This window comes from Apteryx mantelli, chromosome 6 (assembly GCF_036417845.1).
Source record: "Apteryx mantelli isolate bAptMan1 chromosome 6, bAptMan1.hap1, whole genome shotgun sequence".
NCBI lineage: Eukaryota > Metazoa > Chordata > Aves > Apterygiformes > Apterygidae > Apteryx > Apteryx mantelli.
In genome coordinates, this window is record NC_089983.1 from 7,459,231 (window position 1) to 7,476,489 (window position 17,259).

The 17,259-nt window shown below is 43.6% G+C and overlaps 1 protein-coding gene across 1 annotated transcript; it reads right to left on the reverse strand.

The window, feature by feature from the left end:
- Nucleotides 1-812: 812 nt before the first annotated feature.
- Nucleotides 813-17,087, reverse strand: C6H21orf58 (chromosome 6 C21orf58 homolog). Its single transcript, XM_013952112.2, has 9 exons — nucleotides 17,056-17,087; nucleotides 16,185-16,343; nucleotides 14,478-14,535; nucleotides 12,461-12,528; nucleotides 11,239-11,385; nucleotides 7,457-7,571; nucleotides 5,936-6,075; nucleotides 3,342-3,556; nucleotides 813-1,817 (listed from the first exon to the last, which is right to left on the reverse strand). The coding sequence occupies exons 2-9, from the start codon at nucleotides 16,242-16,244 to the stop codon at nucleotides 1,802-1,804; spliced, it is 819 nt and encodes a 272-aa protein (XP_013807566.1). The 5' UTR covers nucleotides 16,245-16,343; nucleotides 17,056-17,087; the 3' UTR covers nucleotides 813-1,801.
- Nucleotides 17,088-17,259: the final 172 nt, after the last annotated feature.

Sequence of the window (17,259 nt, forward strand, 5' to 3'; positions counted from 1 at the left end):
GTGAAAGTCCCTCTCTTATTTGTTCAGTTAATAAAATATCTCTCTGGGAATGCAGTTGAAAACACCTGACTTCTGATCTGGAAATGCATTTTCAAAGATGGATATTTTTAGGGATCACTCACCTACCCTGAACTAAATACCCCAAATGCAACGGAGACTCTGACCACTGCTACAGTTTGAAAGCTTTTTTCTTCCAAGATGATATAGATCAGCTTATTTCTGCCAAACTTAGCTACTGAAAATAGTTCTTGGTAAAACAGACTAAACTTCACAAATCGGGGATTATTTATGTCCAGTGTAATACCTTTTCCTCTGGGTAACCATTCCAAACAAAATTTAAGTCTCCTGGTTTTCTTCATCAGACTTGGTCACAAATTTCATCAGGCAAAACCAGTGTAAAGATTTCTTTTTTTTTTTTAATTTTGGTGGAATACTTCAACGATGATGCCAGCATTCTGAATCAATAAACTCCTTCATGATGCATCAGATAAATCCCGTTTAAAAAACGGACAAGATGACAAGACACTTAGAAAGTGCTACTAACCATTGTTCATCTTTTTGCATTAAACACAATGATTGCTGAAGGCCATGAAAAAGATGTCACTTGAATGAAACTCTGAGTCTTCCAAGGAATTCTAAAAGATGGCAAAAAGAACAAGATAGCATGAGCTCAGATTAAAGCCTGCCACCTGAAAGTTAGTGGGAAAAGTAAAGAAGGGAAAGGTCTTGATTTATAATATGTCACTGAAGAAAGAGACATTAATATTCAAGGAATAACCTCCGATTTTTTTAACCAAATCTAAACCCTGAATATATGAAGGAAAGATTGTGGAATAATGAAACACATATACACAATTCCAGACTGCTTAAATCAGTCTCCAATAGGTGTTTGAGAAGAAAACCGTGGGTAGCATTACAAATACAAGACGAGACTGAGAGTCAGAGCCCTCCTGAGGCAGAAGTAGTGAACTGCAGTTAGATGTGGGTGCAGGCATCGTATTTTAAACATTTAAATCAAACAACAGTCCTGAGGAAAAAAAAAAAAATAGAAACAGATTTTTTCTTTTTCTTCTCCACTGAGATTTATCTATCCATATACTACAAGCCTTGTAAAAGCAACTCAAAGAGTTTGGGGAAAGTCTTAATTTTTAGGAAAATACAATGCCAGTGTTTTCATCTATTATGCAGGTAACTCGCAGTTGTCTGGTTTCTCTAGTTTGTGATTCCCCAGACAGGCAATTAGTCAGAGCAAAACTAAAAACCTTGAGAGAAGAACACTTTAGGCTGATGACTTTAGGTGACTAAAACCTTATTCAGGAATCCTTTGGTCTGTTTGCATTATCTTTCCGGAGGCAGGCAGCTGTCTCCTTTGTAAAGCGCATTTTCCTGAATCACATGTGAAGGGGACTCTTATCCCTGCAGCTAGGTCATACTCATTTGTAACGGTTCAAACAATATTGGTGTTAAGCTCATTTCATGCCCTGGGGCCACTGTGAGATATCAGGCCTGGAGAACATTTTGGGACAGGATTTCTTGGGTTTGGGAAAGAGGGTGAAAGAATGGTGACCATTCGCTGCTGCTCTGGGCTTGGAAGATGAGAAGAAACAGTCGAACTAGCTGAAACTGGTGAGCTGACCACAGGTGCGTGGTACATCTGAAGATCTGTGGTCTTTCTCCTGCTCACTTCTTGCACCAGCAACGTGCAGTTGTATAGACATTAGGCTGTCAGACTATTCAGGAACTGTTCTGTGGAAGTTGACCTCAGTGAGGCCATGGTCCACTTGTAGAGAAACACGTACTGTCAGTACTCAGGCCACCTGTAACAAGAAAAATGGCTTTATTGGGTTTGGTGATAACCAAGAACGTGCGCTTGTTGCAGCTGCAAAAGGACAGCATAGATGTGTAGGAGCTCAGAATTCATGATGGAAGGTAGCTGAAGAGGGGGAAAGACACCAGCTTAAAAGCTTTGACAAGATCTCCCTTTGCTGATTTCTGCGAATAGGTAAGCAACAGCTAATTGCACTGATGCTGGAAGCAGCTGAGAGGTGTGTACCTGTACAGATTACAAACCCATGCAAAAGTGAAAGGGGTAGAAATGTTTAGCCTTTACAATCCCATTAGCTAAACATCTGTTCAGGAATTCAAATCCCACGCTTAAGAGGGCCATACAGATACCCATACCAGAAGATCCCCCATGCCTGATGATACAGCCTCCTCCATCCCGTGGCTTCTGTTTACTAAGCCTTTGAAAGAGAAGCAGCACAGAAATAAAAGCTGTGTTCTGACAAAAGCAGCAGTGTCTCCCTGTGCCAAAATCCCCAGCCACAGACCGCACTCTAGCAATGGTATTCCTTACCAGCATCAGCACATGAGCACTTTCTAGCACTTCTGCTTCTGTGCCTCCTGTCTTGCTATCTCTTCCTGAGACATATGGCAAGACCATTGCTCTCTCTTTGCTGGGATCCTTGCTAACGTCCCCTCCTGCCACTGGTATTCACAGACTGGCTTATGGGAGGCTTACGGTGGGCAGAGGGATTGCTCATTTGAAAGCTAGTCCCTGGCAGTGATCTGCCAACATCTAGAAAGCAGTTCAAGACAAGCTCTGAGATAGCAGGGAAGACAGAGGCAGGTGAGCACTGGGAGGAGCTGGCTGCTTACCTCTGCTAAGGGCTTGAGGGCTCTACAGACCCGGGGGCAGCCTGGGGAGAAGTCCATCCATTTCTGCACTTGAAAAAAACACCCCAGTTGCAAGCACAAGCTTGTGCCAAAAGGCTCAGCTTTATTTATACATTCTTCCCTCCCTCTATACAGATTTTCTTAGTGACAGTCTTTTTTGGAACTTTTGATTAGCAAATGCCTCCACAGTATTTTAAGGATATAAATACTACTGGAAACGTTAGCCTGAATGTAGATCACAGTCAGCCCTCATTTAGCAGGCTTCAGCTGGATTCTCACGGATACCCAAAACCTAGGGGAACAGCCATCGCAGACTGGAGCAGCCCAGCACTGTTGAGCTATGGCTATGCCACCTGCAGGCTGGACATGGGAGTAAGACTTATTTCTTACCTGGTAGCATCTGTAGACCTTGTCTGATTCTCATGTTTATTCCATAGTAAGTGAGGGTTAATGACTTAGCAAAGTTATTTCATAAGATTTAGTTTATCAGATCATTGTCTAAGTCTCCTTAATTCTATTTTTATGTTAAGGACAATATTCTGGTCTGGCCTTAGTGAAGAGCCAGAGTAACCTGAAGGCATGAGCTTTTCCGTTCTATCTTATTACCTCACATCTGCAGGAGGAAGGGTTAAAACAGGGCACGCTGTGCCAGCCCTTTTACTTACGTATGCACCACAGGGAGCGTGCTTCCGGGCAAATGATGCACCATGGATGGGAATGCTCCATTCTGTCCCATGAGACCGGACTGTACTGCTGGGGGCCACACAGAATATCCAATGGGGGGTAGCACCCCTGGGGGAGAGTAATGGTGATGGTGGTGCACTGTGGATGGCCTGGGCCTTTCTGCTTTCACAACCACGGGAGCAGGAAGCTGCGGATCCTTGTTGGAGAGGGACAAACGGCAATTTGTTAAATTCTTACCGCCACAACGAGAGAGTGCCAGCAACTCTGGCTGAGCAGTTGAGTTTCCGCTCAGTCTTCTCTTAGTAAGGAGAGTTCTTCATCTTGTGGCTGGAGATGAGTTTCACAGGCTCAAATATAACAGATCCAGCAAATGTCCAGTGATTCAAAATTTCACCTAGATATTCGGCAACACTCAAGCCCCACTCAAAACAGTTTATTCCACTGCTCTACACAACGAAAGCCCATGGGAACAAAATGACCCTGGAGATAGAGGTGAGGACTAAGAGATGCACTCTCTTCCTCTGCTATTTTCTCTTAGAAGCAGACTGCTTCATAGAAAGTCTGATATTAGTCTGCTTGCTCACCCAGAATCACCTTTTCCCTCAGAAATCTCCCCCATGGTGAGGCATAATCAGGGTTAGGTGAAACAACACATAAGATCCTGCTATTTCACTACTCAGAGAAAGAATATTTAAAGAAAGAAACAAGAGAGAGCAAAGTTTAAGGAAAAACGGAAAGGACTAATGGGCTGAGGGAACAGGGGACATCAGAGAGCCTTCTCCTGGGAAAATAGGATACTAGAGCGGTGTGGCTTCCCCTTTCAAGCAGCATGTTATGATTGCTTTTTCAATACGAGTAAAACGTGTTCTGTAACCCCAAAAGTACCCGCCTCCTTTGTCTGAGATAACACTCAGCACAGCTCTGACGTGGCAACGCCAGCACCTCCCGCCATCTCCACAACAAATCTATCCTGGAGCAGTCGGCGAGGAAATAAATTATCCCGTCTGTGTCACAGGCGGCCTGCTGGCTGTGACCGATGCCAGCTTCTGAGATTTCAGTGCCCTGAAACATGAGAGCCAGCAGCTGCTACCAAATGCTTTCTGTCTAAAGTAGACATTTGGTCTCAACAGGTGCAAAACTGTCACCTCCCTCCGGGCTAAATGATGGGGTATGGAGGAGTATTGTATTTCCTACCTCCAACAGTTAAACAGAGGGCTTTGGGGTTTTAAGCTATTTATTACTTTTGCAAATAGCATGCAGGAAAGGTGTTAGTGAACCGGTCAACTACTGCAGAAGGATGGGAGTTACTTTCTTAACACCTGACAGTCTTAATATCCAAGAAAAAGAAAACAGAATCTTTCTTACAGCACAGGGGAAAGTCATCATGAATCTGAATATGCAGAGGGTGAAAAAGTGTAAGGGAGGTCTTTGCAACACAAGATACATTCCCTTCTCCCCAAAGATTAACTGTCCTTGCTTCTTAGATAATAAACTCTTCAGAGTAGAGACTAGAAATACATTTTTCCAAAGCATTTAAGAAGGCTACGGATCTATATCAGATTGTTAGAAATAGCTTAGGAATTGGGCACCTTCAGGATATGTTCAAAATTACCTACCTCTTATTAGGCACTAGACACTGATGTGTTTTGGAAAAACCCTAGAGGTGCCTACACACCTAAATATCTTTAAAAACTGTCCTTTTGGCACGTGGAACCCATTGATTTTCAGTGGGACAATAACTAGCGCAGTGGGGCTCCAAGTAGGATCACAATATCCACGTTTCAGCTCTAGCCCATTTTAGACTGCCAGGTCAAATTTTACAAATGACGGGATTTGTAACACCAATGTTGCCCTGCTGTTTGCAGCAAGTGGACCTGCACCTGCAAAAGCCAACCTCTGCTGCTACATTCTGACTAGAGGTGAATCGCTGGTGTTGTGGTAGCTCCTGGAGGCACCATACTAGATGTTGTGTCAGTGAAAATCAGCAGGTTTTAGAATCCTAAGGCTCCAGATGCAGCAGCAGATGCCCAGTATAGATCTCTTCCACACATAGTCTGTTAGTGGTTCAACTGTACAGGGCAAAAATATTTCCAGAGCTGGACTGAATCCAGTTTGCTCTTGTGCATAAGGCATTTTTCTGCCAGGTCTCCACAAAGTGCTAAACAGAACTGCATGCAAGACCTGCAGGAGACCAGAGCCAGGCAACACCATGGCACCGGGCAGCAGAACTGGCCCTTTCTGGCTGGGAGAGAGTATGTGCCACAGGTACTACTAAGGAGCAGCACTGAAGCAACTCTTCTCCCCATGAAGAAAATTTCAGATACCCCAGCTGGGCTGGTTCAGCTACACAGAACACCTCAAAATGAGGCAACATCTACCATATATGGTGCAGCCAAAAACAGCCAGGATGTCCTTTGCCCAATGATAGGCTTCTGGTGTGAGGGATTTAAAGAGGAACACAGCTGTCGGATGTTCCAGATTTCCTGTTGGCATTACCCAGGCCCCACACACTCCCAAGGAGATTAGCCGCTGCTTTGTTTGAGCAAGGGTGCTCTTCAAACTCTGGTGTCTTTACCTGCTGTGCATGCTGAAACAGGAGAGAGCTGGGTCCAGCCGGCTGTGCAAATGCCATCGGTGGCAGAGCTTTCAGCATCATGTTCTGCATGATGATCTGGTGCATCTGAGCGTTCTGCATCAGCATCATCTCTACCATATCTGGGAAGAGGTCATCCCAAAGAAGAAAGTAAGAGCTTTACCAGCAACAGACAAACAGCAAAGGCACCTCAGTAGGAACTGCTCTCCAGCACACAGACTGGTCACTGCTACTGAGACAAAGCTGCTGAAAGGGACTCTCAAAGGAATATTAGCATTATTTGGCCAGACAGCGCAGAATGGTTGTCTGTGAATCAGATCACACAGGCCAGCTCTCCCTTTTCTCCTCCCTTCTACAGTGAAGCTGTTGTTGAGCATCTTCTGTCTGTTAGCTTCACTACAAACCCACCCCCTTGGCAACGCTCACTGACAGGGTGGAAAAAGGTTGTCCAGTGGAGCTCAGTCCAGCAGGGACTGAGTCCTTCTGGCGTTCTCCATGGCTTTGGCTCAGGATCATTGCTTCCCCCATAAGAGGCTTCCTCAACTATACATGATACTGCAGTGCCACCCTGAAAATCCACTCCATGTGTACTTGAGAACAGAACCACTCTCCACGTCTGGGTCCTGATCATGAGGACCTATGCAGTAGAACTAATTTAACTATGAGATTAAAACAATCAAAGCAAATCTTTTTAATTAACTGGCCATATTGAGATTACTTTAAATGTATCAGCTGCAGAAGAGACTTGCATCAATTGGGACTAGTCTGTTTATGAAAATAAACTCTGATTCAAATAAATCCAGAGACTCAAGTTATGAAATCATGAAAAAACACTGCAATTTAGTGACTGGAAATTTTTTTGTAGCATGCAGAAACCTTTGGCTGAAGGCTGAGCCAGGGAAGTCAGCCCAGTTTTTAGTTCATGTTTTATTTCACAGTAACATCCACCTATGCTTAGAAACACCAGACTGTTTTCTGTTGGCAGAGTACTACATTTGGAACAGCACTTTCAGCTGTTCTGTCTTGTTTCCAAACACAGGGCATTCATTTACCTAATAAAAGCCTATATTTTTTCAAAGGAGACTGGAGAGCAGATTAAAAGGAAACAAAAGAATAAAACAGATTTTTAGAAGCCTGTTTGTTGATTTTGGAATCATCTGTTTGCATAAGTTTTACCTGCAATTATTCTTGTTAATATTACTCAGCATTTTGGATTGAGCTGTTTTAGTTCCTCAAGTTTCCTCTACAGCTTAGTATAGTTGCTGAGTATATACTCTTTTCTTTAGTTTTAGCAAAAAGGGTTTGTCTGAAGGTCTCTGAGAAATGGTATATAGTTCTATGAAGTACAATTCCCACAGCTCCAACAGCAGCCTGACTGTAAAACAAACCACTGCTAAGTAACTTGGATGCTGTCCCATGCATCCTTCCCCTTACAGTGATACCTTTCTGGCCTTCTTAGGATGCCAGCAACGGGAACTGGCTGCTAGACTGAGAAAACATTACCTTCTTTAATGCTTCCAGAGTGAGGGGCTGCAAAAGGCTGGGCAGGGGGGATCTGTGTTATTAGTGGGGGCTGCTGAGGTAACTGTTGGATGATAGTAGCAGGTTGCGGAGGCATCTGAGAAAGAAAGGAAAGTGGAGAAAGTCAAGGTTGTTCTTGGCAAGCAGATCCCTCATCTTTGGGTTACTGGGCTCAGCATCTTGATCCGTCTGTCACCTCTGGCACCTGTTTCACATTGACAGCAGCTGACCCCAAGCTATATATGAAGTAAGACAAACTGGGTGTCCAAATAGTAGCTTGAAGGTACCACGCTCAGCTTTGCACTCCTGTGTTAGGCAATGAGCGTGGAAAATTTTTTAAACAGGGGAGTTTTGCATATGCCTGTTCTGAGACACTGTTCCGGGGAGAACACCAGCAGCTGCACTGTTCAGATCTCTAGAACAGTTAAACCACACTGATGCAAACCACAACACACGTAGGCACGTTGCATGAACGTTCACTCTGGCACAGAGCACAGCGAAATACAACAGGTAGATACAGCCCCCTCCTTTCTCCCCCCCCCCCCCTTTTAAGCAGCTTCTGTAAAAGATAAGTTGCACAGGAAATAGGAAAAAGCTCACTGTGTGATGAATCAGAGTTAGGGTCATGGCAAGGAGCAAGTTTCCGTTGGCAGAACTAGTACGTGAACAGGCTCATCAGCTCCTCCCTTTTAAGTCTCACCTACGAGCTTTAGGCTCTTCTTCAGGAGGATGCTACCTCAAGTTACCTTGCACACAAGCAGTCACTGCAGAGTGACTATTTCTAACTTGTTCATGCCCTCAGTCATAGCTATCAGAGGATAAGCTGGCTTTTTAAGTGTAGCCTCAGCATTTTCACTTCAGGCCTGAAAGGAACATGTCTGGATACTGAAAGATTCAGGCTTTATTTCTTCCTCAGAGCATATTGTTCTCCCTTGTCCGTTTTGCCCAAGAGGAGGTGTTTTCCAGGGTTCTCTCTCATATTGTAGTTGGGTCAGAGGCAAAAATTCAGTACATCGGTTACTCTAGAACTGTCTCCATATGGATACAGCATGCACAAAGACCAAAATCCATGTCAGCATTTAGGCGTTTAGCACTGGCTGTAATAGAATAGAAAGCACACCACCGGCCTTGCTGTCGCATAATTCACCCATGCTTATAAAAACCCTACCACAGGGTTTAAAACATCGGTTAAGTGCTAAGCATGCAATTCAGATAGAATTTACATCCTTAAGTTGAAATGACAAAATAAAATCTTCTAACCTACTTACACACCTGAGAACCCAGAGGTACCTGTTTTCTAAGCAAAAGCAAATTTCTGGCATTGCTGTCATGATCACATCAAACATGTGAGAGCCTCCTCTTCCCTAACATCCTACATAAAACTCTCGACACAACACCTACCAGAATCCTCCCTTGTTTAGAGCTAATTTGGGTATCTGCACGAGGCAGGGCAGGAGGCAGAACAGATACGCACCAGGGTAATCACAGGGAAGAAGGGGAGAATCTGGCAGCTGTGAGAAACAGGCTGTAACCACCTCTTTCTCGGTCACTGCTTCACCTCAGCAGGGAATGGACTCGAAAATGGATGAGTTGTGCTGGCAATATCTGGCTCCTGACTGCTGCTTTTCACGGGAGGGAAGGAAGCAAGAAGCAGGATGTGGCGCCTGAGCAGATCCTTTGATGCCACAGGAGTAGCGTTAGATTACTGTCACATAGGAGGAGAGAGGCCTGTAGAGGGTATGCTGTTGCCAGAGCCAGTAGTCTTTTGACTCACAGCCTGTTTCCAGCAGACTCCCTCCAAACTGGCTTCAAGCTAGCTGAACTGTCTTGGGAAGCCCTTAACGCCCCTGTCATATCCCTCTGACACGAATTTGCTGTTATGCTATCCCCCGTAGCACTATCAAAGTGCATCCTTTTTTAATAAGTTCTCTGTGACAGTATCTGTTTTGCTGCTGAAAAAAGACCTAAGGACTATTCAAATGGCAGGCTCTGTATGCCTTGCTCAGATCTCACTGAAGCGCGAGACGTACAACCTGTCCTGCATCCCGGTGGGAAAGCCTATAGTTTTTACTGTTCTCCTGGTGTCTTTGGCAGCAAATTTTGTGTCATGCTATAGCGTGCAGCCATAAGGAAGAACGTACTTGCGGACTGGCCCAGCAGACCTGGAGCCAGCATGCTGTACTTTGCTGGGGGGGTCTCAGTGAAGGTTAGTAGTTCCTAGTAAGAAGTACACCATGAGTTGCAGTCAGGATTGAGGAGCCTTCCAACCGTATGTTAATAGAGCTGGGATAACATTTCTGTTAATTAGAGAATAATCCTTCTCCCTGTCTCACCCCCCTCCCCCCCCAAAAAAAAAACTAACAAAAAAACCTCTATGAGACACATCAACTGAAGAAAGACCTGTGATCAGGTTTTGAAAATGGTGATGGTGCTTGGCAGGCCTAGCTTGGATAAATAATTTGTTTAAAGATAGAAAGTTATTGCAGTTACTGGTGCCAGAATACATCAGTGCCAACGATGCAGTGATACAGCCTCTATCATACTGTCCAAAATGCACAATGCTTTCTCTTCTTCAACTACTGAATTACCGATCTAATTAAGCATATTGTTGTCTAAGAGCCTCTTAGAAGTATCTAAAGAGAAGTCTCAAAAGGAAATTCTGAGACACAGCAATAAATGCAAACAACTAAATCCCAACATCTATCCCCACACCTTCAAACAGGAGTGAGTCAGAAGGAGTGATTACAGAAGAGGGGCTGGAACTACATATAGTAAAATAATGACATTCACATTTCCCTTCCCCCGATATAATTCCTAATACTTGATTTGGTTTTTTTGAACATTACTGAGAACTGAGGTGATATTTTAATGGAACTCCGTATCATAGGCTCAAGATCTTTCTTCTCAGTGGTTATGAGCAGCTTAGAGCCCATCATTCTGTAAGTGAAGCTGGCTTTGTTTTTGCTCCTGTGCATCACTTTATACTTATATACGCTGGATATCACCTGTTACCTTTTTCCCAGTCACTCACTTAGGCTTATAAGATCTTTCCACAGAACGGTTATGCCCTTACTATTTTGACTAATTTAATACCAGCAGTAAACTATCGACTAACTGCTCACCCTCTTTTCGGAGCCACTTACATCATGTCTGGACAGCACAGACCCTTGCAGGCCTCCACTGAAGACCTTCCTCTGCTGCTGGAACTGACTATTAACTCCCACTCTCAGTTTTCTATCTTCAAACAAATCATTTATCCATGATAAGGCTGTCAAGCAGCAAGACCATTTCCAAAGCCTTATCACTATCCTTTTGTCAGTCGATGAGTCTCATATTTTTAAGGCCAAATGGGATCGTTAAATCCTCTACTCTAACTTACTATATGAACCCAACCAGAGAATGCCAGCCACTTCCCTGCCTTGAGCCTGATAGCTTGCTTCTGACTAAAGCCTGTCTTCCCAAAAATCATTCCTAGCCATGATAACCTTAAGAGGTAGATAATGCTTCCACTCCTCTTGGTAACTTGTTCCAATGGTTAACCGTTCACTCTGTTAACTTTGTGCCTTATTTCTAAAGTGGAAGAGGATTTCCCTTAGGTTTCACCTAGATGAGTAAGAGTCCCATCCAGCAGCAAGAAGCATATCTTCACTTTGGTGGGATGAGTGTTTCCATACAGATCCCAGGTCCCTCTGTTTGCTATAGTTGTATCTGACAGGCACAGTGCCAGTAAGTGTTTCCTAGGAATGAGGATGGAGACTCCTTACCGTCTGTTGGATGATCCTTGGTGGCTCCACTCGGGGAGCTGGAAAAGGCAGCTGGTAGATCAGGTGCTGAGGATCAGCTCTGTAGTTCTTACAGTATCCTCCAGCTGGCACAGGCGGCTGTGACAGTTCTTCCAAAAGGTGATGCTCCTGCAAGATCAAGTATCTTCTTAAAGAAAATCTCATCATAGAAAGGAGGACAATGTAGTTACACTCATTGGACTAACTGGGATAAGCCCTTCTAACCCCATAGAGGAGCGCAGCCTATCTCACCAAAACATTGCTACAGAAACTCCCATCACTGCTGTATCTAACAGGCAGAACACAAGTGACTTCCGCATGTAGAGAAGCACTCAGCCAGACTTGGAACAAGTACAAAGAAAGTGGTTTTTTTCCCCACATGCCTCTAGGACATGAGATTTTCAGTGTAAGCCAAAGGGCCAAAAATAGTGGAAAAAGAACCCACTGAAAGTCTGGGAAAATGTTTCATTAATGGTTGATCACCCCCACAAACTTTGCGTTTTGGCACTACTCCAAGAGCTTATGATACAGCAGTTCAGGATAAACAGAATCAACACACGAACAAATTGAGGTCAGTGCAAGCCTTGTTAACTGTAGTAAGGAAAAACATACTGCTCTTCAGCTCTTCCCCCTGATTAGCCAAGCCCAGCCTATATAGTCCAGTAGAGCAGAGGACGAATACTGCTCAGCCAAAGAATTAAAGGACAGAAAAGAACTGAATCCACATGGATAGTGGATGTGCAGACTTTGTGCAATTTCCTTCTTCAGTATTAACGTGGCCTCTTCTGTTGTTTCCATCCACAGAGATCTTTCCCCTCTCTAGGTCCCCAGACAGGCACAATGGTCTCAGGGCAGCAGCAGTAGTTGCACAGCAGTTCCCCAGCCACAGCAGAGGAATCCTTCTCCTTGTTTTAGAAAACTATCTCCAAGAACTATGGAGATTTGCATGGGGAAGAGGGAAGGCAACATCACTACTTGTTTCTCAAGACGAGGTTCGCAGGGCATGACAGGATAATTAAAAGCCTCCTAAAGTCTGCTCATTTGCTGCACTTCATTTCTCCTTCTAAACAGAGGGAAGTTCTCTTCCACTCTTTGTTGCTTGTTTAGGGTAACAATTAATTTTACCCTTCAAAGCCTACTACTATGTTCATCACGTTAAGCTGCACTCTCCATATAGTCACCTGACAACACAGAAGGCTCTTACCCTAAGCTCCTGCAGGAGATCTTTCCTTCGTCTTAGGGCATTTTGAAGCATATCCTCATGTCTGTTCCCTGAAAAAGGAAAAGGGGGTCCATTATCTTCCTAAAAGATCACAAATACAGAGCTATTATAACACCTACATTATGAGATTAATTCTGGAAAACACGGTATTATAAAATATCTTGATTTCTTCCAGAAAGAGCTTTAGGTTATTTTTCTTGCCAAATCCATGAACAGGCAATGACTTTAGGCTACATGCAGACACAATTGTTCAGCAGCTCTACAAAGGCAATGTATCTTCTTTGAAGATCGCTCTATAAAGCCTCATTTTAACCTTCTGGCTTAGAAATTCATTGTATCCTGAAATTTTCTAGATACAGTCTGTACATACAGAGGATGATGTGCAAAGTCTAAAGAAAGTTTGTCATGACATATCAAAACAACCTCAGTTTTGAGTGTCAGCTTTTCTCTGTTACCTTCTAGTTCTGAAACAGCCTCCTTTTCAGTTCCTCCCACATATGGCTGATTTTGAACCCCCTTGAAACTAAAATAAAGAAAATGTTTTCAGATAAGTTGGAGGCATGCCTGGTATTTGTTCTGAAAAGCGTGACTTAGTATTTTGAAATGGAAAGTCATTAAAACGACTTGATTTTTGGCCAGAGCATTGGAAGTTTCCAACAATTTGTACATCGGCTCAATGAACTTGAGCCCAGAGTACAAGTTAGAAATATTACTGATCTTCTACCATTAGTTTCTAATCCACAGATAATACAACTATAAACACTGGATGTGTACTTAGATCCTAAGCTTGGTTCAGGAAAAGAAGGCAGAAATCCTGGCATGTTTATGAAATCCCCAAAGTTTAGCTACTTCTCTATAAAAACTAGTGAGCCAGCTAAAAGTTGACAAATAAGGGAGTTTAGAATAACCTCTGTGTTTACCACATTCTTTCAAAGACTGCTATGAGGTTTCACTTACTAATAGCATGTTCCATTCAACAGTATTCACACAGAAGTATACCATATATGCAGTGCCTCAGTTTCCTAGTAATTTTAAGCATTTTAATGTTCCTGGTAAAACGTACATTGATTTTCCAGCAATTATCAATACAGTTTGGAAGATTAACTCTTTCAGTGTAACGATCTAGTTCATAAACTATTTGAGCCACTTTTTTTTTTTTTTTTTTTAACTGAAAACCTCATTCTGGTCTGCACAAGGTTGCATTGTTCACACTCAAAGGCGCAAAGCAGCATTAATATTAGGCTATTCATCCTGCTCGGTTTCCCTTGAGATGCAGGGCCATCAAAACAGCTCCTTTTCAAGAACATACAGAATCACCTGTGCCAAGCATACAGCTGGACAGAGGGGCTTATTCCCAGGTATAGGAACTAGTACAGCTGAAAAAAAAACAGTAGTTTGCTCCAATTTAACCATCATCCACAACTGAGAGATTCCAAAGGGCATCTGGGCAGCAGAGCATTCTTTGTTGTGCCATTGGACTTGGCTGGTTGATCATTCACCTTTGTCGGTTTCAAATACGCATGAACGAGAGAGAAAAAACTGTAGAAGTTTGAAAGGTATAATCCAGACAGCTGCACAGCATAGCAAACCCATTCTCCTTGCATCAAGACCCCTAAGACTCACCAGCTTCGTTAGGACTGAGACTAGTGTATATATATTAATGTTTCTGTGCAAGTCTTCATCGGAACTTGCATATGCAACCTCTGTCCCCCAGGGCTGCATGCAGATTTAAATACCCAGACTGAGCTCAGGCAGCATTGACTCAACTTCAGAGTCTCCTTCCTGTCATACAGATAAAATCTGTCACAAAAGCAAAGACAGAGCAAGTTCTGACTAACCAAATGCCTCACCCCAGGGCATGCAGGGGCAAAAGCCTCATCCAGCTTTTAAGGAGAAGATTGCATCTTCTGGTGTGATCTACTGATGAACTTGTGCCCGAGAACATCACTAAGCCCTTCCTACAACACGTCTGTAATTAGAACGAATGCTTCTCACTTACTTGCTGTTGGCGGAGGTGAATCCATCCTCTCTAGGTTCTCACGTTCATTTTCTAGTCTCTGTAGGTAAAACCACCATGAGAACCGATCATGAATCAGGCAGCAAAATTCACAGCTATTTGCAACCCTGCATTACAGACAGAGGTGGAGAGGTAGAGACAAGCGATGCTTCTTCAGTCCTAAATCACAGCTAGAGAGGGCTATGAGCAGTTTTCATAGAGATAGGAAATGTCTCATTACAAATCTAGTTACAGTATAGGAACAACCTATGCTTCCAATTAGCCAGTTTGCCCCATACCTGGAAATTGATTGCACAGTGAATCAGGGGACTTATACATACCAGCTATTTTGTAGGACAGACAGCTAGATCATATAGAAATTTTAATTCCAACAGCAGACAGCTTTGGGTACTCAGCATGAGAGCCATGGGTGCAGCAGTAGGCCTTAACAGTCCTGACCAGCCTCACCTGGAACCTCCACTCAGTCCTCCTATCCATGGGTCCAGGAGCTCATTTAAGCTTGGCCCTGGGCCTTCACAGTTATTTAAGAGGGCTAGTGGTTTCCAGCTCAGCCATAGCTGTGTCTGGCTGAGTCCTGTTGACCCAGGCCCTGACCCATAGACTGATGTCCCACCTTGACTGCAGACCTGCCTTGTCACTGTGGACCTACCCAGCAATCACTGCACTTGACCCTGACCTATAGATTGACTTCCTGGCTTGACCTTGGACTTGCCTGATGATCTGGATGCTTGGTTGAACCTGACCACCATCTCTGGGTCTGCTCTACTTGCCTCACCCAGGTACTATGGGATTGTGCCCTGGCTGGTGAGGTCCCTATCCTGCTGGCTGGCGTTATTGTGCTCAGCTCCCTGTGCCTCAGAGAGCAGCTAGCCCTCGCTGCTCCCTGACACTCAGAAATTAGAGTGGAGACCTTTTATTCACACACAGGCTCTTTCTTTGCTCCTAGGCTCTGCATAGCTCCAGACTAGCAAAAAGTTTTCCCCTCGAATGGCTGCTGCCTGTAGGGCAAAAAATATTCCACCACAGAGAGGTTAGATGCCGATTCCAGCATCCATGTCTCCAGGAAAAGTTTTTCCTTCTGGACAACACTTCAAACAGTTCCTGGAAGATGCTGATAAAGAAGATGCATGCCAGTGGATATTGGATGTGTTGAGGACGGAAGAATGGTGCCAGGCAGAGAATCCTGAGTGTAGTTGTGTAGAACTGCAATGAAGAGCTACCACTATTCTGCACTGCACTTCATGTGCTTTCAGTAAGGGTCTAGCTAGGCTTCACTAGACAGTATACTGTCTGCAAAAGTAGACAATAATGAAGACATGAGACTGGCTTAAAACAACCTGAGGCCCTCCCTTCACCATCACTCACTCCTAACCTTTACCTCCGACAACTCAGACTGGTTTTTAATTAACTGGTGACATCTCCAATGATATCAAAGTCTTTTTATCTGTATTTTTAATCTATTTTAGGTCCATGTAAGCTGACAGAGTATTATTTTTTTTTTTGAAAGCAACAATGAGTATAGCACTAACGCATGTTGATTTGCCTCTGCTTGCAGAAAAGGTTCTCAGTTGGATGCAGATCCTCTTTGTATCTTAGTAGAAATATAATTACTTAAATTACAATTTTAATGCTTAAACATTATCAGCAAAAAGCATAGCAAAGCAGACCACTGAGTAGTTACTACCTTACCTTTTCTAGGAGCTTGAGTTTCAGTCGGGTCATGTGATCCACCACTGAAGGCTCTGTCATTGTATTAACCTCCCAGAACTGTAGCAGGCTAAAAGTGGATTAAGCAGCTAAGCGAAGGCAGACAGGTTTTCAGTGGTCTCTTTCTTCCTCCTCCAAGATCTTTATAGAAACAATATTCCATTAGAAAAAATACAAGATTGTGAGGAAATGAGGAAAGAAAATAAAAGCTTCAGTTTCACTCCAAGATAAAAAAAGTGAATGAAAGATGTTCAAACACAATGTTGTAGGCAGAGCTTTTCTTTTTTTTTTTTGCCCTTTCTCTCACTGCATTTTTGTGCTGCAGGCTGCAATGGTCACAGGTTAGCTCAGCATGAATCTTTGTTCATAACGGTTGCTAGCCTCTCCCTGGAAGTATCACTAGGGCTGGCCCTCTGTTGACAGTACGCTCTTCTAAGTAGCTCTGAGCTTAGCACCTGTAACCTGGTTGCTAAGTTTGTCGTGCCAATCCACAATATAAACAACTTCATCTCCAGGTGTAGGAGCTAATATAAGCTATGTAAAGCAAATGCCCAGCACATTAGGGGACAGGAGGGGAAAAAGAAAAAGCCAAGGTGTACCCAAAACCTGCCACGGCTCTGTAACATAAGGCCAATGCCAGGGGTCAGATTGGTATCTTACTGATACTGGGCAGCACTATATATCGCAATGTATGGGGCCCATATGCTTTTGACAGGGCCTTTCATATTAGTGTTCATCACCACTATCAAAAGGAAGATAGTAATTTTAAGTTTTTCATTAAGGAGAATAGCTGGAACCCATCCCAGGATGAGTAAAAGAACAAAGAAGATTGTTTTAACACCCTTTTGCTTACCATCTCTTGAGCAGCCTGCAGGGTGCCTTCCCCCTCCCAGCAAAGCCAGGCCAGCAGAAAAAGCAAAGCAAAATTTATTAGTGACATCCATAAACTCAACGCTAAGGCATGACAAAAGTCAGGGAATAGACGCTGATTCTCAATATCCTATTTTAACCCTAGCTCTGCTCCTGAGAGAGCAAAGTTACAGTCTCTTCCTTATTT

Excerpts from the sequence above, each read along its gene's own strand:
- C6H21orf58 (XM_013952112.2), bottom strand. The coding sequence starts at position 16,244 with ATGACAGAGCCTTCAGTGGTGGATCACATGACCCGACTGAAACTCAAG. Across the intron at positions 11,386-12,460 it reads ATCTCCTGCAGGAGCTTAGG|GAGCATCACCTTTTGGAAGA; the intron begins GTAAGAGCCTTC and ends TTGATCTTGCAG. Across the intron at positions 6,076-7,456 it reads CTCTGGAAGCATTAAAGAAG|ATATGGTAGAGATGATGCTG; the intron begins GTAATGTTTTCT and ends ACCTCTTCCCAG.